The sequence below is a fragment of the Prosopis cineraria genome, unplaced genomic scaffold (genome assembly GCF_029017545.1).
Source record: "Prosopis cineraria cultivar Desert tree isolate PC_DT_omini unplaced genomic scaffold, ASM2901754v1 PC11, whole genome shotgun sequence".
Taxonomy (NCBI): domain Eukaryota; kingdom Viridiplantae; phylum Streptophyta; class Magnoliopsida; order Fabales; family Fabaceae; genus Prosopis; species Prosopis cineraria.
Window position 1 is genome coordinate 23826516 of NW_026555342.1, and position 21715 is coordinate 23848230.

The 21715-nt window shown below is 28.7% G+C and overlaps 2 protein-coding genes and 1 pseudogene across 2 annotated transcripts; all 3 read right to left on the reverse strand.

Moving 5' to 3' along the window:
- Positions 1-3532: 3532 nt before the first annotated feature.
- LOC129286739 (pathogenesis-related protein 1-like) lies at positions 3533-4192 on the reverse strand. Its single transcript, XM_054922746.1, has one exon. The coding sequence runs from the start codon at positions 4157-4159 to the stop codon at positions 3674-3676; it is 486 nt and encodes a 161-aa protein (XP_054778721.1). The 5' UTR covers positions 4160-4192; the 3' UTR covers positions 3533-3673.
- Positions 4193-6431: 2239 nt separating this feature from the next.
- Positions 6432-7461, reverse strand: LOC129286356 (pathogenesis-related protein 1-like; annotated as a pseudogene).
- Positions 7462-20217: 12756 nt separating this feature from the next.
- Positions 20218-20894, reverse strand: LOC129286796 (pathogenesis-related protein 1-like). The gene has a single exon (XM_054922848.1). It carries the CDS (start codon positions 20842-20844, stop codon positions 20359-20361), a length of 486 nt encoding a protein of 161 aa, XP_054778823.1. The 5' UTR covers positions 20845-20894; the 3' UTR covers positions 20218-20358.
- Positions 20895-21715: the final 821 nt, after the last annotated feature.

Genomic DNA, 21715 nt, shown 5'->3' on the forward strand with positions numbered 1-21715 from the left:
CTACATCAAATGAAATAAAGATGCTAAAATGATTTTTTTAATAAGCAAAAATAAAAGAAGCCAACATCAGATCAGATAAAGATGCTGACATGAATTTTTTTAATAAAGAAAAATTTAAAGAGTCCACGTCAGCCTTCTTATTCCATTTGATATAGTTTTTTTATTTTTGCTCATTAAAAAAAGTCCATGTTAACATCAGTTTGACGCAAAAGTCAAAAAAATAACGGCGCTAATTGACATATCAACATTATTGATACCATTTGTATCACATCAATGTCCTTATAAAAATGTAAGGACGAACATTGTAAACAGAAAAAAGTATAGGGTTTTGGAATTAAAAAAAAAAAGAAGTAGAAGGACCTACACCAAAATACAAGTAAAGTGCAAAGAGTCTTGCATACCCAAAAAAAAAAAATCAATATTTTTCCAAAAGGTTTTAATGATTCCGAGTATAGTATTAATTATTATGTTATGAACCCATTAATTATCTACCTAAACAAAGAGTGAGATTTATGATACACTAATTTGCCACCACATGGATTACTTTGCTCTAATTTCCTCTCACAATCTCACTTTTCGTCTTCCCTTCTTTTATAAAGCCTAAAATATTGTCAAACATTAGTATCACAGTATGTGTGGCTTTAGGTCATCAAGCAGGCAGCAGCTTTAAGCTTCCTTAAAATTTTTGTTTATAATTTATCCAAAAGGAAAAACACACACTAGATTTTTATAATAACTTTGTTTTAGACCTCAAAAACTTCATCACACAGCCTGATAGGATTTAGAGAAAGGCTCAATCTCTCCATTTTTCGTGATTCATATCTCACAGCTAGGCTTGTTGGGGGGGGGGGGACTCATGGGTCGGCTTCCTAAAGTTAAGGGATAAAATGAGGGGAGAATTTCAATGTAGGATCAAGGAAGAGAGTTATTTCCTAATAAGGCCCAAAAAATATGAAAATATTTTGCAAGAATGTTGGTTTGAAATGAAATAAAATTGTTATCCAAAATGATTGAAATGCCTTTCTACAAAAGAAAGAAAAGAGGCAATTGATTGAAGGACTTGTTAATTTTGTAACTTTATTTGTTAATTTTATAACAGGAGTTACCAACTATTTAACTTTACTTGTTAATCCGCAACTCCCTAAACTCAACTATATTACTTATTAATTTCACAACATATAACTCATTAATTTTGTAACTTGAGTCGTTAATATCATGACAAAACTTGTTCAATCTATTGATCCAAAAACTAATTAAATTATTTAGTAATTGCATAACTTTATTTATTAATTTCTCAACAGTATTCATTAACCGCCTGTTATCACTTGTCAAATGACACTTGATATCTTACTCGTTCAACATCAAACCTATAACAAATACATTATTTGTGAAATTATTATCTTAAATTGTAAACTACATAATATTATTTCTTAACCAATAACAATACTTAATAATGTCTGATATCACTTGTCAATTTACATTTCATCTCTAATTACAAATGAGCAATCATCAAATATATTTCATCTCTATCTTCTTAGATCGTTGTCCCTAAAATGATACATTTCTATTGATCTGAAGAAAAAGACAAACTTTTCATGTTTAATCTGTGCGCATGTGCGTGTGCATGGGCATAATTTAACACTGTTTAATTAATTCGAAGCTTTAGTTCATACCTTGGATTAAATATCTTACATTTTTCCACTTGGTTTAACCAAGAAGAAATGAAAATCCACATGAGGGGAAAATGTGAGGCAAGGAAACTAGGAACAGCCCTTCTTTTATCAACCGTCTGAATCAATTTTAGACACTTATAGATATCTAGTTGCCCAAAATAACCAAGAACTGAAGAATTTGATATTAAAATTCATAAATCCAGGCAGACACCGTTGCATTGACCAGAATGAAATATTGAAGTCCATAGAAAAACTAATTAAAGTTCAGAATAAAGCAACATACAGTTGAAGAAAATATTAGAAGCATAGAGGGAGCGAGATGAACGAGAATGTTGGTGGCACCATGCCATTTTTGCAGCCATTGTAGACCCAATAAGATCTTGATCGGAATCTGCATTATAAGGCTTTTTCAAGAAGGAAATTACAGAGGAGCAATATGTCGAGGGTAATCGGCAAGGGAAAGGTTAGCTTTGTCTGAAGACTTGTTTTTCCCTTACATATCAGCCTTTGTAAATGGAGGGTATTTTAGACTTTTAATCATTGAACTTAATTTCATTTCAATTATCCTGGATTGAAGTGAGATTTCAAATTTCAATGGATCTCATTTATAATTACGTCACACCCCTGATCTTGTATTGAAATTGTCCATAAAATTAAACATGATGCAAATTTAAGAATTAAAAGCATACTTTCCAAAACTGTTTTAATTTTTTTTTCAAAATAAAATAATAATAAGACCTATAGTTATTTTTTAAACTACACAAAATATGACCTTTTCTACACAATACAGGCAAATCACTTCGAGATAACAAAGCAAGTAATAATCTTATTCACTATCCACACTCAGTAGCTTTCGGAGTTTTGAAAATTAATTTTTTTTTCCTGTCGAATTATGATGATCACATGATTCCAATTGACTTGTAAGCAATTTATCGTGTAAAATACAAGCAATTGATCAAGGACCGTTGCGTTTTCAAACAACTAGGGAATAACAAATTCAAAGCAATTGAACAAAAATAAATTCAAAGCAATTGAACAAAAATAAATTCAAAGCAATTGAATTGCGTCTCCAAATTTGGTACGTTCAAAGCAATTTTCACACAATTTTTTTTTTGACTGCACAAAATTGTCTGATGAGAATTTAATTCTCCCTCTCGCTCTCTCTCTCTTCAATAAAACAATTAATTTTTTGAAAGGTCCACAGACCCCTAGATCACATACTCCCCCTTTTTTATATATAAGAAAAAATAATTATATTACACAATTTAAGAAAATCAATTAACTATAATAATTGCATATAAAAAATTATTTCACGTGAATAAAAATTATGAGTTTATAAAAGGTGGTTTAGAAAAATTGTAATAAATATTTCTTGGGTTATGTGATTTTATTTATAAATAAGTACGAAACAAGTGATTGTTTCCTTATATATAGAAACGGATGAAGTATATCTAATTCATTATGAGCAAATAATTAATTAAAAATAGATACCTCATATGATCATGCAAAACAACATTCAAGTATTAAATACTTGTAACATCTGAGTTATTGAAATCTATATCAACAATTAATCCAAAAAAAAATCTATATCAACAATATATAAACTAACTCACTCATTAATTTTAAGTGAAATATGAATTTAGATAAATTGATCTTGATTTCATTGGTTTAAATAATAAAGACACTCAATGACTATACTAAACACAGTCACCACCGTATTGAAATCCATATATATATATATATATATCTTTTCAACGAAATCATCACTGTTCAGAGAAAGAAAATTGAAAAACAATAAAATTATTCATTAAACTTACTCTAAAAACATGACAACAAAGATACTTTATGACGCACGGAAATATTTCAAATATATACTAATTTCATCAAACCATGATACGAAATACATATTTCAATGCCATCCATGTATTATTCCTTTCCCTTACTCTAACTATTCATACTAAACGCAAAGTGATCATAGATCATCACTTTCCTTTCACAGATCAGTAAGGTTTTTGTCCAACGTAGTTGCCAGGAGGATCATAGTTGCAACCAATGAAGGTTCCTCCATTGTTACACTTCACTTTAGCACATCCAACACGAACCGAATTCTTCCAAACCACCTGAGTATAGTGTCCACACACCTTCCCTGGATCACACGTGTTGCTGTCATAGTGATAGTTCGCCTTCTCGTCCACCCACATCTTCACAGCATCTGTGCCGCTCATGTCGCCGGAGCTCCATGCAAGATTCTCACCGTACTTTCCGCCGCCACCGGAGTGGACCAGTTGGCAGTCAGCCTTGCGTTGGTTAGCATAGTTCTGTGCAAAAGCAGCGACTGTATCATCCCAAGCTATGTTTGGAACGGCCACTTGTGATCTTGCAGCGTTGTGGGCATTCACATAGTCTTGTGGTGAGTCCTGAGCAGAGGCCATGAGGGCAGAGACAAAGAAGAAGAGAGAAAACGAAAGCTTCAAAGATAGCTTCATTGTTGGTTGTTGTGTGATGTAGTGTTGGATGAAGAAATGAGGGATGAGGAAATGGGAAGCCTTGGGGTGCAATTTATAGGGATTTTCGTGTGGAAAATTAATAATCTCAATCCTACAGGTCTAATCGAATAGTTTGTGGGGTCCATATTCAGTATTCAGCAGTCACCCTGATGAGATCTAGGCCTTCCGTATTTAAGCTTTTGATTTATATTTATATTTTATTTTTAAATAAAAATTATAACATTTTTAATATATCTCTTAATCACTAATCTGGACAGTATAAATTTATTCAGGATGATTCAATTAATATTAAAATCTTATATATAAATTGACTATTTAGATACACTTTGTACAATCCAGATTTAATATTAATTTTTATATCATTTTTATATATTTTATTTTGGAAAATAAAATATTAAAAATAAAGACAATATCTTAACTGAAATTTTTCAAAAAAAAATATTAAAAATATTAAAATTTAAAATTTTAAATCTTGACAGTACAAAATAAATATGGATAGTCAATTTATAAAAAAAATTAATATCAAATTTGGACTTTTTAAATTAATTATAGATTGTCCAGATTGTGGAAAAGCAGATTTATTAAAAAAAATATTTTTTATTTACGTAAATATTAAATAAAAATGCAAACTAAAAGCTTGAAATCTGGACCACGCATCAGGGTCGGATGTGATGACTAATGAGAACCGAAGATGGTTACTAGCTAGTTTAATTGTGTAATTGGTGATAATAAAAAGACTTGTAGATCCTATTTAATCAATTAATAGACAACTGATTATTATGTCTATTTCTCTAATTGGTTAGACTGTGCAGTTTGAAGAGATCATCCCAAATTAGTAAAAACATTGTTAAACTTTTGACAATTACTTATTTGGGCTGCATAATTAGAAATGGTAGAAATTTCAAAATAATCATATTGTTTGGAAGGCGGCTGAGAAACTAAATAGAACAATTTCTCTTGTTTTTTTTTAAATTAATATAACGAATTATTATAAGCTATAGCCTATTAGTTTTATGTAGGCACGATGCATAAGTGCATAGTTGAAGTTTCAAAATAATCAAAATGCGTGAATGACTAAGAAACTCTATAGTCTCGCTACTTGTTTATGTTTCTGAGGTTGCCGTATTCTATTTGGTTTTCCATAGATTAGAAAAAACAAAGCTATAGTAGACTTTGAGGTTGACACAATAATTTAAAAATTGCTTCATTTTTCTTGCCTATTATCTCAATAAAATCTTTTTATTTAAGTGAGATTTTTTTTTTTTTTGAGGTATGAAGGCTAGCTAAAAGCTTGACCTTTAATTTTTTATTAATTTTTTATTTAAATTGTTTTTTATTTAAATAGATTACAGTTTATATCGTAAACAAATATGTTTTCATCAAACATATACGAATAAAAAATTAAGCGTATATAAATTTTACTGTTTGTTTCCTAATTAATTAAATTCCAAAAAATATTTTTTCTTATTGATACCATAAAGTACCAAACAGGCATATAATTTTAAATTTAAAGTGAATGTATGTACATACGTACATATTAATTATAAATATTTATACATGCATGTATCATCAGTAAATAATATATTATAACATGTCATAAAGTAAAAATGAAAATAAATGAATTTTATTTCAATATCGATTGATTTCTACTTCATAAACCATTCCTGAAATATTAAGTTAACTTTTAAAATTTATATTCTCAAGAAAATAGAGAACTACCGAGTACAAAAAGGTATAAGCACTAGAACTCTATGATAAATTTTTTATTACATCGAAAAAATAAATTTTTTATATTTTATAATTGAAGTATTCAATGAGCGTATACATACTTGTGTTTCATAGTTGTCCATGCTTTTCAATCCTAGATCATTTCTAATTACATATGAGAAAATGGAAAATAAAAATAGGTACCTAATTAAGAAGGTTTTGACTCATGCAAAAGATCGAATGTCACATCTTTCAAATGAAGTCACTATTCCGGGTGGGAAAATAAAAACTTCAATTCTTATAAACATGAAAAACATCAAATTTATTCTCTGAACTGAAATTTTCTCTGAACTTATTCTAAGCATAGCAAACAAGTATTTTAAATTTAATCTTATTATATCACACTGTGACACCAATATGAACTTGACACAAAGCACATGATTCTTTCCCATTGATATATTATTCCTTTTCTTTATTTTAATTATTTATACTTAATGCAAATCAAATTTAAAACGCTATATCATCATCACTTTACTTTCATTGATCAATAAGGTTTTGGTCCAGCTATGTTGCCATGAGGATCATAGTTGCAAGCAATGAAAGTGCCTCCATTGTTACACCTCACTTTTGCACACCCAAGACCAAACCACTTGAGTATAGTGCCGGCACTCCCCACCGTTGCAGGAGTTGCTCTCGTGGTCATAGTTTGCCTTCTCAGCCACCCACAACTTCACAGCATCTGTGCCACTTCATGTTGCCGGAGCTCCACGCGATGTTCTCTCCATACTCACCACCGGAGTGGACTAGCCGGCAGTCACCCTTTCGTTGGTTAGCATAGTTCTAGGCATAATCAGCCACCGTATCATCCCAATTTATGTTTCGAACACCCACTTGTGATCTTGCTTTGTTGTGGGCATTTACATAGTCTAGTGGTGAATTTTGAGCATAGGTTGTGATGGCAAAGAGAAAGAAGTAGGGAGAAGATGAAAATTTGGATGATAGCTACATTGTTTGTTAATTAAATTGTGTAAAAGTGTTTTTATGTACAAATGTGGGACCTCGGGGGAATTTATAGGAATTTTTGTGTGCAAAATTAATTTGGATCGTATAGGTCTAACCATGCAGTTTGTGTGAATAGAGAGAAAGAGATTAATTAGTAGATTATCCCTATTTAATTAATTAACAAATCACTTAGTAAAAAATGTTATATTGTTAAAAATGACTAATTAGGGTTGGATGAGAAGTTGTGGAAATTTCAAAACAATCATAATGCGTGGAGGACTAACGAACTAAAACATTATATCTTTTTTTTTTTGCAATTAAATCATATTAATATTAATATTGAGTAAATAGACATGGTGGCTGGTCTTATATATTTAATAGGTTGTCCAATATTATTTCTATCTTTCTTCAATTGTATAAATTCTTCTGTTAGAAAAATCTTTATTAATAGGAAAAATTGTTAGCTAAACAAATTGGTCTCACGTATTTAACGTCGAGTGAAATTTTCAAATAATCATAATGCGTGAAGAAGTAGAAAACTAGAGCACCGTATTCCACTTGATTTTCGACATAGTAGAAAAAAGAAATTTAGCTATAATAGATTTTGAGGTTGACAAAATAATTTTAAAATTCCTTCATTTTTCTTGCTTTGATTTCTCACTGAACAATAAAACAAGTACGTAATTTTAAGATTAAATTACACTAAGTGTGTGTGTATTGAATATTGGTAAATTAACAAGATTGTATATATTCTCAAATCTGCGTAAATATTTTGCAGGATTAGTATGATACTTCAGTGACTTTTTTTTCCATGTAATACAAAAACAATTTATATGGCTTGTGAAGCATAAATCAATTGACTTTAAAATAAAATTCAACTATTTTTTTTCATTTAATATTTTTAGTGTCTTATTATCTAGGTCCTAGCAGACGAGTAGATAATTATTTCATTGGTTATATTTAATAAACTTTAATCTACTTAATTACATTATTTGGAAAATTTACGTATAAATATAAGGGATAATATAATCACAGCTTATCATATGATTAAAATTTTGTTCGCGTAAATTTAATATATGTTAAAAACGTGTTGAATAATTTCATAGTATTTTTAATTTTATTGTGTAAGAATATCATTCTTTTTTCATTTATTGTGTAGGATTTTGGGAAAGGTTCAATGTCTGAATATTCTTGTTTCATGTCTTATTGGCTTTAAGCCATTGGGCTTGGCAAGGCATATACTATATACTATATATATTTGATTTAGTGGAGAGAAGTCTATATAGTTACATATACAAATCTAATGGTTTTGTTCAACGTTGTGTTTTGTTTCTTATGGCTTACTACAAATTATATCGACATGAACCCTTTTCCTAACTACACGAAAGCACAAACTTAAAAGTCACGGCTGGGGAAAATAATTTTATATTCTTAAATATATATTGCGATTTTTTAGTATTTTAATTGTATACATTTCGACCAAAAATTTTATTTTCATTTTTCAGCATTACTTAATTTTATATAGGATCAGACTTTCAAAATATTTTTTAAAATATTAAAAATAATTTTCACAATCTTAGAAAAACCCGAATTCAATAGGTATCAAACATAAATGGGTTTTCTTCTCCATTTGTATGAAATTGACAATTTTTTTCAGAATGAAATTGACATTAAAAAAAAAAAAACAGAGAGAGAGGTAGCACTGTCAATTTCATCTTTTTTCTATCTAAAATATTTAAATCCTCAAATATTACAAGTGTTTTGTTTATTACAATATTTAAAGTTTGTTGTTGAAAAAACAACAGGAAACAAAAGCTGGTGGGTAATTTTAAACTAGTTGCTAATTTACTTTATGGAAATTACATCAATTATTTATTCATTTATTCAAATATATTAACAATGTCCTGAATTAGTTACTTTTTATTAATTAATAGTTCACTATTACATATGAAAGAAACTTTACTAAAAACTCTTAATATACAGAATTGATATTTATTTATTCTTACGTCTTAATTTCACTGCCTACCTAAACAAAATCCTATGCTTCTTTTGTTCAAAAAAATAAATAGCGAGAATATTAGATAGGATTGAGGTGTACATGTGAATCGAAGTTTTATCACTTTATCTATTTATCTTCTTGATTGACTTTCTTTTTTTAAAAAATATATATATCGAAAGTATTTCACCCAGTTGAGTCATTACCCTATTTAAAACGTTACATAAACTGTAATAAGATAGCATTAAAAGAACTTTCACAAGCTAACCAACTAAAGTTGATGTGAATTGTGAGACATTGAGACTCTCAACACTTAAACAACTAATTTAGGAATTTGAATCTCAGCTATTATGTCTGTAGTAATTTAATTGGAAAGGTCAATCATTTCCTCTCAGTATAAACAAAAAAAAAGAACTTTCGCAAGCAGTATCTTCAGAACACGTTTTTCACTCTCTTTACAATTGTACAATTGACCAAAGAAAATATGAAGTCTTTTGTATTTTAGTTCAAATAATTTTCTACACCGTATATCAAGGCCTAAATTAAAGGGCTTAGTCCTTGTTTATAGTTGTGAACACGAAGTGAAACAGACATTATCCAATGTATATACGGAGCAGCCAAGAAAAAGTCAGAGGTTTGAATTTTCATGTTATATGTTTAGTCTTAAATATGAATTTTGTGAACGAAGAGTTTTGGTAAAAAAGGCATAACTATCAATTTTATTATAATTTTTATAATAAAATCGAGTCCCAAGTATCGTGTAAAACACTTTTATTATATTTTTTTATAACATAACCTTTAGTATCTAGATTCTTTTGTAACTATCAATTTATACATTGGATACATTGGATAATGTATAAACAAAATTAAAAATGCTTTTGGTAAAAAAGGTAATGATCACACTTTAAAAATTAAAAATATCTTACATTTAAAATATTTAACTTTTTAAAAAATATTTTACATTTTTTAATAAAAAAAGTATATCTTAAGTGATATTCCCAGTTTCCCACTTGTTTCACCTTCCTCTCTCTTTTTTTTATTAAATCTAACTAATAATTTGAATAGGTCTGATTTAATATGAATAGTCTAAATTTAATATTAAAATTTTATAATTTTAATATTAAATCTACACTATTCAGAATATATTTAAATAATTAATTTATAAAATTATAAAATTATTAAATCTAATCACTGGAAAATCTATATTTAATATAGATTATTTAAATTTAATGTTAATTTTTTTATAATTTTAATATTAAATCTAGACTGCCCTATTAAATCTAGACTATCCAAATTATTAATGAAAAATATTTATTAAATTTTATAATTTTTTAATATAAAAATAAAAATATTTAATTTGAACCACCTAGATTTAATCTTGACAGTCTAGATTTAATAGGAGGTGGGAGGAGGGAAGTCAGGGTCATGTTTCCTCCATACACAAGAGCTGAAAATCAAACTCACATCCACTTGTTTAATTAAGAAAGTCCAGAATCTCATTCACTCACACCAATTAACATGAATTATTCTCTATATTCTTCTTTAATAGACTCTCCAAAATCACATCATATTAAAAACATTTTTATCTTATTTAGTTAGTGCTCTATTTGACACGTTACATAAGATAGTTTGCAGCGAAACTCCACAAGCCATTCATTATTGTTCAAATCGGATAAAATCAAATAAAATTCTTCATTTGCATACACAGTCTATGTCACTTTCTAACTGCAAATTCAAATACAATTTCATTACATAAGAAATTTCTATTTCTCATATATGACTATTCTTCTTTCTTAGCAGCCAGATAACTTTTTTTTTTTGTGGGGTCAAATAGCAGTCAAATAACTTATTGCAAAACGTTTTTCACTTTTCTTTATTACTATTCTTTTTATTTTTGTTTTGAGTAACCATTTTTTGGCAAACCGTTTTAAATAACTTATGGAGAAATTACAAATAGGAACTATATAATGAAATTCATTATAAATAGGGACTTCAAATTTCTAAAATTACTCTCAAACACCTTGTTTCAGGAACTCATAAGTCTAAGACATGCTTTCAAGTTCAAAATGCAAGAGTGATACTTTCTACAGAAGGATTAAGATCCTTACGAGTAATATATTCCACATATTCAAAATCAATATTTATAATTAATTTCATTATAGTATTCCTAATTGTAGTTTTCCCTAACTTTATTTGCCCTAGATCAAGGCCCTAAATTAACGGGGTAAAGTTTTTTGACCAAAAATAAATATTGAAGCGTAAACTGGTAAAGTCAGTTTTTAATGATGACGAAGAAGACAAGGAAGTATCATTCAATGTGTAAGGAGGGACCGAATGGGAGTCAATGCTGGAGAAGTCATTGGTTCAATCTACGTCAGCCATTAACGTGTTATTGGAGGTAATATGATCCGATGGAATTAATGAAATGTTCTTTATTTCATATTGAATTACAATAAAAATAAATATCTTTTTCCATCTAAAATTAAAAATAAAAAACTAACCAACGTTTTTTTAATATATAATCATGGTTATTAAATTTTCGAGTTGACTCTCTAATTTTATTATTTTTATATTTTTAACTTATAAAATCATATTAACGTGTTCATAAACTTGAACTAAATGAAACTCGATTAAACTTGCAAGTTAACTCTCCCAATTTACTGTTTTTACGTTTCTAGTTTACAAAATTATGTCAACTTATTCATAAACTTAGACTAGATGCAATCAGTTAAATTTGATAAATTTATCAATTTTTAATTGAGTTGAGAAAATTATATATATTGCATAAAACTTATTTCATAGAAGTGACAGGACACAATTAAATGAAAAATAAAACTCAAAAAGAAAAAATTAATATTAATAAAATAGAAAGCAACAAAAATAGGTTTCCTTATTTTGAAATTTTTATGTTTAGTATGATAATCTATCAATATAGGTAGATTTAATTTCAATGATTTCTATTTAAAATATATTTAAATTAACTTATAATCATATTTTATATTTTAATTATTTAATTATATAATTTTTATGGTTATTTAGTAATAAAAGTAAACTATTAAGAGTTTACGATTCAAGTTTATGATTCAAATTTACATCTCTATCATAAGTATATTCAAACTCACAAGTTTGATAACTGAGGTGGAAGATAAGTTTGTCATGAACTTATGATTATTATCATTTAAAATTATTTTTCATTTTAGATTTTATTATTATTATAAAAGTATTTTTAATCTTCCTAGCTCTACATTGTAGTGCAAAGTTTCGCTCTTTCTTTTTAGCACAGGAAGTAGGTTCGGCCGATAATAAAAATTACCTTCCCCAAGACATTAAGGGTACAAGGGGTTGGGATTTGCACTTTCTTCTTTTATTTTTATTTAAATTTAATTTTTTAATATATTTTCTAAGTTTTACTTTCATCCTTTAATTTTATTTGATTTTAATGTATTTTTTACTTTTACCCTTTTTTTTTTGCCAAATGGATTTATTTTATGGGACTGGGCAAAACCACCTAATGCATGTGACAATTTTATCTTGAGTTTTCATATTCAATGCACAGAGACGTGTTTAGTTGGTATTTACGTAATATAAAATTTTGATATTATATTTATGCCCTGTGGTCATTGGAAATTCAGCGGAATAATGCATTTATTTAGCTATGTTTGCTTTTAAATTAGAAAAACATTATGTATAGGTCTCATAAGTAAAATTCAAATACCATAACCAAGTGAACCTGAGTGTAATTTGAAATTAGTATGTAAATAGATAATGGCCCTATTAAAAATACATTACATCAATCAAAGTAATTTACTACTAGTTAAACTAATCAATCATTACAAGTTTAATACTAATTCCATACAACTACATCATTAGTCATTTATAACTATCACTTTAATATTTTATAACTATAACTTTATATATTCAATAATTAAATCGATCATGCATAACTAACAAAGTTTAGCACAAATTGCTTCCAACTATATCATCAGTAATTAACAACTGTTATTTCAATATAGTACAACTATAACTTCACATATGATCTAATAGTTAAATCAATCATGTGTTATTACAAAGTTTAACACTAATTATTTATATTTACTTCATTAGTAATCTACAACTATTATTTCAAATTTTAAAAAATGTTACTTCACATATGGCAATATTGGCTTTGCACTTTAATTTAAAATTACACTCAAGTTCCAAAAGACTTGACTGTGATAGGACTTATTTATAAATAAGTCTGCTTCATAACGCCTATACATAATTTTTTTTAAAATTATTTTATATTTCCCTTTAATTTTTTCCCTCTTGTCTTGATCTAGATCATTTTACACTAGGACTCAAGGCAATATATATGTTTCTATTTTTCAACTTCTTCATTGTAGTTTTTCAAAATTGCTTTATTTCTTTTATGGTTAAATAGTGCTTTCTAAATAGTTTTTCTATGCTCCACAAGTGTGTATATATATGTATATATTTTACAACGATCATCACAATTTTTTATTCTTTCTTTTGATAAATATTTTCCCCTTCAAAACATTTTGAACTATAATTTATTGAGTTATTATAATGTTATTAACTTAAGCCTTACATAAAATATTGAGCGTATACTACAAGTTTATTTTCTCATAAAACTTAAGCAGTGAAATTGTTGATGCTTTGGTGATATGAAAACCAATACTTAATGTACACTTCTTTCGCCAATGGCTTTGTAGCATAATAACATATAAGCACTCTTGTAAGTGAAGGGTCATATGTTCAATATCTTTGGCCATTTGTGCCTGCCCTTTTATTTACAAAAAAAAAAAAAAAGTATACACTTCTCACATATGTTTGAATATAGTTCTAAATTTTGATGAAAGAAAAAGAAAATAATATACAAGGCTATAACGAAAGGTGTCTCTTATCTTTCCAGATTGTTTAGAGATGAAGTAATCTCAACCTATATAGTGTGGAAACGACGATGGCGGCGAATAGAAGTATTTGGGCCTATAAAGGTTGTCTTTTTCTTGTTCCTATTCACTTTTGATGGGCTTATCCATCTTTTCACTGTTTTTCTCATATAGGGTTTGATACCATCCCCGATCGTTTTATGGCAGAACATACAAATGTACTTTTTTTATTAAATCAAAATAGAATAATTTTAATTTAAGAAAAAATTAATCATTTAATTTATATAATTTTAATTAAGTCATGATTCAATTATTGAACTTTCACTCGTTACAATTCAGTTATTATAATTTTGATACAATTATAATTCAATCATAAACTTTGACATAATATAATTTAATTAGTTCATATAATTTTAACTATTTAAAATATTGGTTCCTCTATTTTAAAAAATAAAATTATAAAAATTTAAATTATTTTAAAATGTAGGGAGTAATTTTTTAAAATACTAAAACTTTTTAATTTTTATAGAGATTAAAATTTTAAAATAAAAAATATACTTATTACAAGTATCAATCATAAGGGGTGTTGGTAAAAAAACCATATGTATTGATTTATTAAAAAAAAAGTATATTAAACATAAAAGTCTCCATAATTAAGTACTTTTTTCCTTCCACATAACCTCAAAATTAAGACAACTATACATCATGTACCAAAAAAAAAGAGAGAACTATATATGCACACCTATACAAAGTTTAACGAAATTATCTAGAAACAAATGAAGTTTAATTTATTCAATGATAGCACAACACTTTCTATCAGTGAAATAATGGACTCATTATTGGCATGAAAATTATGATTGAACTTATTTATAACAAGAATTAGTTACACTTAATTAAAAGTTCCTTCCTCCACCCTCTGGTTTATGAATGGTTAATTGCAGAGATTAAGGTTTGGACTTGGACGCTTTGATATTCCCAATTCAAAAGTTTTTCTATTGGATCGATATTGAAGAAGATGAAAAAGTGACAACGATAAAAGGTTAATCTGTTAGAAACAAACAAAATCAAAATGTGTCTCTGTTTTTCATCCCAAAAGCAGAATCACAGACACATAGTAGAGCATACTCTCTCACATCCACGCCCTCCACAACATCGATATCGGATGACGGTTCTCGTGATCACAGTTTGCTCTCACCGGCAATGCCAGCTCCAACATCGAGTTACCCACTCACTGGCCTGCGTGGTAGAAGCACAGAATCAGCTCGGAAGATTCGAGAATAGGATGGAGAAGGTTCAAGAAGGAAAGCATGGCGTTAAAGAGTAACTTTTTGGGGCTGCCATTTTTTAGTTTTAAGGTGGTTATAACTTTCACGCTTGGTTAAAACTTGTCAGCAATAGAAAAAGAAGAGATTCAGATATTCAAGGGAAACAGAGTCATTGAAACCGTGATTACATTGTTGCAGAGAAGATGAACCCGGAAGATATATCACATACGCATAGACATGCGCAATTAGCATTCTGATAAATGCCCCTAACTTGTTTGTTTCTATATAAATGATTAGAAAGAATAGTGCTATTCAAGCTCCCCTTTCTCTCACCCTATTTGAATCCCCTGTTTTGACACCACTTGAAATAGTAGAAAGATATAGCAAAAGTGGAGCGCACGTAGCACTACTCCTGGAAGGGGAAAATATTATATATAGAAAGAGCAAAAGAGAAAAGGAAACATTCCAAAAGAAACAAAGAGATTCCTAGGATTAAAAAGCTAATATGTCCTAAGTAGAATAAGAGAAATTTCATGAAGGGAAACAGGGGAATGCTATTCTAGTTCCTCCTTCCGGTGGGATTGTTGGTGTCATGGAGGAAATCCAGCAAAACGGTGCTTTTGCACCTGGGATCATCTTACAGAGCATCCGGTGCTGGACGGAGAGAAGGCGAGAGGCGCGGAGAGCGAGGAATGAACGCGGCTCAGGGTTTGGGACGTGGATACCAAATCCATGCACCAGCTGCTACTGAAGCGATGGTCGTCTTCCAGAAGAGAGAGGAGAGAGCGAGCTGGATGGACTTTTTTTTTTTGGGGGGGGGGGTGTTTGGGACGGAGCAATTTATGATAAAGTAATAATCCTTTCGTTTCAAAATTATAATCCAATTTTGAGGAGATTCTGTATTTTAAAATGTAAAAGAATTTAAAAAAATAAGGTTTCATTAAATAAATTTATTTTAATATTATTTTTTATAATTAATTTTTGTCCTCTCTTTTTAGTATGTTAAATAATGTATTTTTAAAAATTTATATTGTTATTTTAAAAAAAATAAAATTGTTACACGTATTTAATAATATTTATTAACATGTAAAATTTTATTTAAAAATATTTTATAATTTAAAACGGATGGAATATTAAAAAATATAATAGTGAGACCTACTCAAAAACATTCCTTAATAGTGGAATGATGATGTAGGGCAGAAATGATTCAATTGTCAAGCAAATTTTAAAGAAGTAAAGTTAAAAGGTAAAAATAATCATTAATTTTATATTTAATTAATAAAAGTGAAAAAAGTATATAGATTAGTATTCTCTTTGAAAAGTTTAGAAAAATACTACTTTTAATTTTTATACTTTACTCATATTTTGGTATATGCTTATGTACAATTTTTTAATATTTTAAATTCTTACACTTTTCTTCATTTATAATGTTGGTTTTTACAATTTTTATAGGGACGTTGACGTGGTACAAATGGTGTTAATAATGCTGACATGTCAATTAATATCATTAATTTTGTGCTTACGTGTCAAATTGATATTAACATGAATTTTTTAATTAGCAAAAAGGTACATCAAATGAAATAAAAATGCTGACATGAATTTTTAAATAGAAAAAATTAAAAAAAAGGCCTACATCAAATGAAATAAAGATGCTAAAATAGATTTTTTTTAATAAACAAAAATTAAAAAAAGCCAACATCAAATGAGATAAAGATGCTAACATGGATTTTTTTAGTAAAGAAAAATTTAAAGAGTCCATGTCAACCTTTTTATTCCATTTGATGTAGTATTTTTTTTATTTTTGCTCATTAAAAAAAATCCATGTCAATATCAGTTTGACATGGAAGCAAAAAAATAACGATGTTAATTGACATGTCAACATTATTAACACCATTTGTTCCACATTAATGTCCCTATAAAAATGTAAGGACTAACATTGTAGATAGAGAAAAGTATAGGGATTTGAAACCAGAAAAAAAAAAAAAAAAGTAGAAGGACTTACACCAAAATACAAGCAAAATGCAAAGAGTAAAAGTAATGTTTTCTCACATACCAAAAAAAAAAAAGAAGTAATGTTTTCCCAAAAAGTTTTAATGATTCCGAGTATAGTATTAATTATTATGTTATGAACCCATTAATTATCTACCTAAACAAAGAGAGAGATTTATGATACACTAATTTGCACCACATGGATTACCTTGCTCTAATTTCCTCTCACTTCTCGTCTTCCCTTCTTTTATAAAGCCTACAATATTGTCAAACGTTAGTATCACAGTATGTGTGGCTTTAGGTCATCAAGCAGGCAGCAGCTTTAAGCCTCATTAAAATTTTGTTTATAAAAAACACACTAGATTTTTATAATAACTGTTTTAGACCTCAAAACTTCATCACACAGCCTGATAGGATTTAGAGAAAGGCTCAATCTCTCCATTTTTCGTGATTCATATCTCACAGCTAGGCTTGTTTGGGGGGGGGGGGAATCTCATGGGTTCCTAAAGTTAAGGGATAAAATGAGGGGAGGATTTCAATATAGGATCAAGGAAGAGAGTTATTTACTAATAAGGCCCAAAAAATATGAAAATATTTTACAAGAATGTTAGTTTGAAATGAAATAAAATTGTTACCCGAAATGATTGAAATGCCCTTCTACAAAAGAAAGAAAAGAGGCAACTGACTGAAGGACTTGTTAATCTTGTAACTTTATTTGTTAATTTCACAACAGGACTTATTAACTATTTAACTTTACTTGTTAATCCGCAACTCCCTAAACTCAATTATATTACTTATTAATTTCACAACACATAACTCATTAATTTTGTAACTTGACTCATTAATATCGTGACAAAACTTGTTTAATCTATTGATCTAAAAACTAACTAAATTATTTATTAATTGCATAACTTTATTTATTAATTCCTCAACAGTACTTGTTAACTGCCTGTTATCACTTGTCAAATAATACTTGATATCGTACTTGTTCAACATCAAACCTGTAACAAATATATCACTTCTGAAATTATTAACTTAACTTGTAAACTACATAATATTATTTCTTAACCAAATAACAGTACTTGATAATGCTTGATATCACTTGTCAATTTACATTTCATCTCTAATTACAAATGAGCAATCATCAAATACATTTCATCTCTATCTTCTTATATCGTTGTTCCTAAAATGATACATTTCTATTGATCTGAAGAAAAAGACAAACTTTTCATGTTTAATCTGTGCGCGTGTGCGTGTGCATGGGCATAATTTAACACTGTTTAATTAATTGGAAGCTTTAGTTCATACATTGGATTAAATAGCTTACATTTTTCCACTTGGTTTAACCAAGAAGAAATGAAAATCCACATGAGGGGAAAATGTGAGGCAAGGAAACTAGGAACAGCCCTTCTTTTATCAACTGTCTGAATCAATTTTAGACAGTTATAGATAACTAGTTGCCCAAAAATAACCAAGAACTGAAGAATTTGATATTAAATTTCATAAATCCAGGCAGACACCCTTGCATTGACCAGAATGAAGTATTGAAGTCCATATAAAAACTAATTAAAGTTCAGAATAAAGCAACATACAGTTAAAGAAAATATTAGAAGCATAGAGGGAGCGAGATGAGCGAGAATGTTGGTGGCACCATGCCATTTTTGCAGCCATTGTAGACCCAATAAGATCTTGATCGGAATCTGCATTATAAGGCTTTTTCAAGAAGGAAATTACAGAGGAGCAATATGTCGAGGGTAATCGGCAAGGGAAATGTTAGCTTTATCTGAAGACTTGTTTTTCGCTGACATTATCAGCCTTTGTAAATGGAGGGTATTTTAGTCTTTTAACTATTGAACTTAATTTCATTTCAATTATACTGGATTGAAGTGAGATTTCAAATTTCAATGGGTCTCATTTATAATTACGTCACATCCCTGATCTTGTATTGAAATTCTCCATAAAATTAAACATGATGCAAATTTAAGAATTAAAAGCATACTTTCCAAAACTGTTTTTTTTTTTCCAAAATAAAAAAAATATAATAAGACTTATAGTTATTTTTGAAACTACACAAAATATGACCTTTTCTACACAATACAGGCAAATCACTTCGAGATAACAAAGCAAGTAATAATCTTATTCACTATCCACACTCAGTAGCTTTTGGAGTTTCGAACATTATTTTTTTTTCTGTCGAATTATGATGATCGCATGATTCCAATTGACTTGTAAGCAATTTATCGTGTAAAATACTAGCAATTGATCAAGGACCGTTACGTTTTCAAACAATTAGGCAATAACAAATTCAAAGCAATTGAACAAAAAAAAATAAAATAAATTCAAAGCAATTGAATTGCCTCTCCAAATTTTGGCATGTTCAAATCAATTTTCACACAATTTTTTTTTTTGGCTGCACAAAATTGTCTGATGAGAATTTAATTCTCTCTCTCGCTCTCTCTCTTCAGTAAAACAATTAATTTTTTGAAGGGTCCACAGACCCCTAGATCACAAACTCCCCCTTTTTTATATATAAGAAAAAATAATTATATTACACAGTTTAAGAAAATCAATTAATTATAATAATTGTATATAAAAATAAAAAATGAAATTAAAATACCCTTGTATTTAATCAAAATAAGGTTTGACTAATTATTTCTCGTGAATAAAAATTATGAATTTATAAAAGGTGGTTTACGAAAATTGTAATAAATATTTCTTGGGTTATGTGATTTTACTTATAAATAAATACAAAACAACAAGTGATGGTTTCCTTATATATAAAAACGGATGAAGTATATCTAATTCATTATGAGCAAATAATTAATTAAAAATAGATACCTCATATGATTATGCAAAACAACATATGCAAGTATTAAATACTTATTTCATCTGAGTTATTGAAATCTATATCAACATTATATAAACTAACTCATTCATTAATTTTAAGTGGAATATGAATTTAGACCAATTGATGTTGATTTCAATGGTTTAAATAATAAAGACACTCAATGACTATACTAAACACAGTAACCACCGAATTGAAATCCATATATATATATATATACACATATACATATCTTTTCAACGAAATCATCACTGTTCAGATAAAGAAAATTGAAAAACAATAAAATTATTCATTAAACTTACTCTAAAAACATGACAACGAAGATACTTTATGACGCACGGAAATATTTCAAATATATACTAATTTCATCAAACCATGATACGAAATACATATTTCAATGCCATCCATGTATTATTCCTTTCCCTTACTCTAATTATTCATACTTAACGCAAAGTGATCATAGATCATCACTTTCCTTTCACAGATCAGTAAGGTTTTTGTCCAACGTAGTTGCCAGGAGGATCATAGTTGCAACCAATGAAGGTTCCTCCATTGTTACACCTCACTTTAGCACATCCAACACGAACCGAATTCTTCCACACCACCTGAGTATAGTGTCCACACACCTTCCCTGGATCACACGTGTTGCTGTCATAGTGATAGTTCGCCTTCTCGGCCACCCACAGATTTACGGCAGCCGTGCCACTTAGGTCGCCGGTGCTACCGGCAAGGTTCTCACCATACTTGCCACCACCACCGGAGTGGACCAACTGGCAGTCACCCTGGCGTTGGTTAGCATAGTTTTGTGCAAAAGCAGCGACTGTGTCATCCCAAACTATGTTTGGAACACCCACTTGTGATCTTGCAGCGTTGTGGGCATTCACATAGTCTTGTGGTGAGTCTTGAGCAGAGGCCGTAAGGGCAAAGACAAAGAAGAAGAGAGAAAACGAAAGCTTCAAAGATAGCTTCATTGTTTGTTGTTGTGTGATGTACTGTTGGATGAAGAAATGAGAGATGAGGAATTGGGAAACCTTGGGGAGCAATTTATAGGGATTTTCGTGTGGAAAATTAATAATCTTGGTCCTATGGGTGGAATCTTATGGTTTGCGGGGTCCGTCTTCAGCACTCAACAGGGTGATAAGTCACCCTGATGAGGCCATCCAGATTTAAAGTTTTTAATTTATATCTTATATTTTTTAAAAATAAAAATTATAAACTTTTTAATATACCTGTTAATTATGAATCTGAATGGTATAAATTTAATCTGGATAGTTTAACTTAATATTAAAAATTTTATATATAAATTGATTATCTAGATATACTTTATACAGTCGAGATTGAATATTTATTTTTATATATTTATTTTTGAAAATAAAATGTTAAAAAAAGATAATATCCTGAATGGAACTTTTCAAAAAAAATATTAAAAGTTAAAAACTTTAAATCTTGACTGTGTAGAGAAAATCTAGATAGGCAATTTATAAAAAAAAATTAAATATTGAATTTGGGCATTCCAAATTAATATTGAATTTGGGCATTCCAAATTAAATATTGAATTTGGGAATCTAGATTATCCAGATTATTGAAAAGCATAATTTATTAACAAAATTATTTTTATTTACATAAAAATATAAACTAAAAATTTGAAATCTGGACCACTCATCAGGGTCGGAAATGACGACTGATGAGCAGCGAAGATGGTTCCTAGCCAGTTTAATTGTGTAATTGGCGATAAAAAGACTTGTAGATCTTATTTAATCACTTAATAGACAACAGATTATTATGTCTATTTCTCTAATTTGGTAGACCGTGCAGCTTGAAGAGATCCTAAATTAGTAAAAA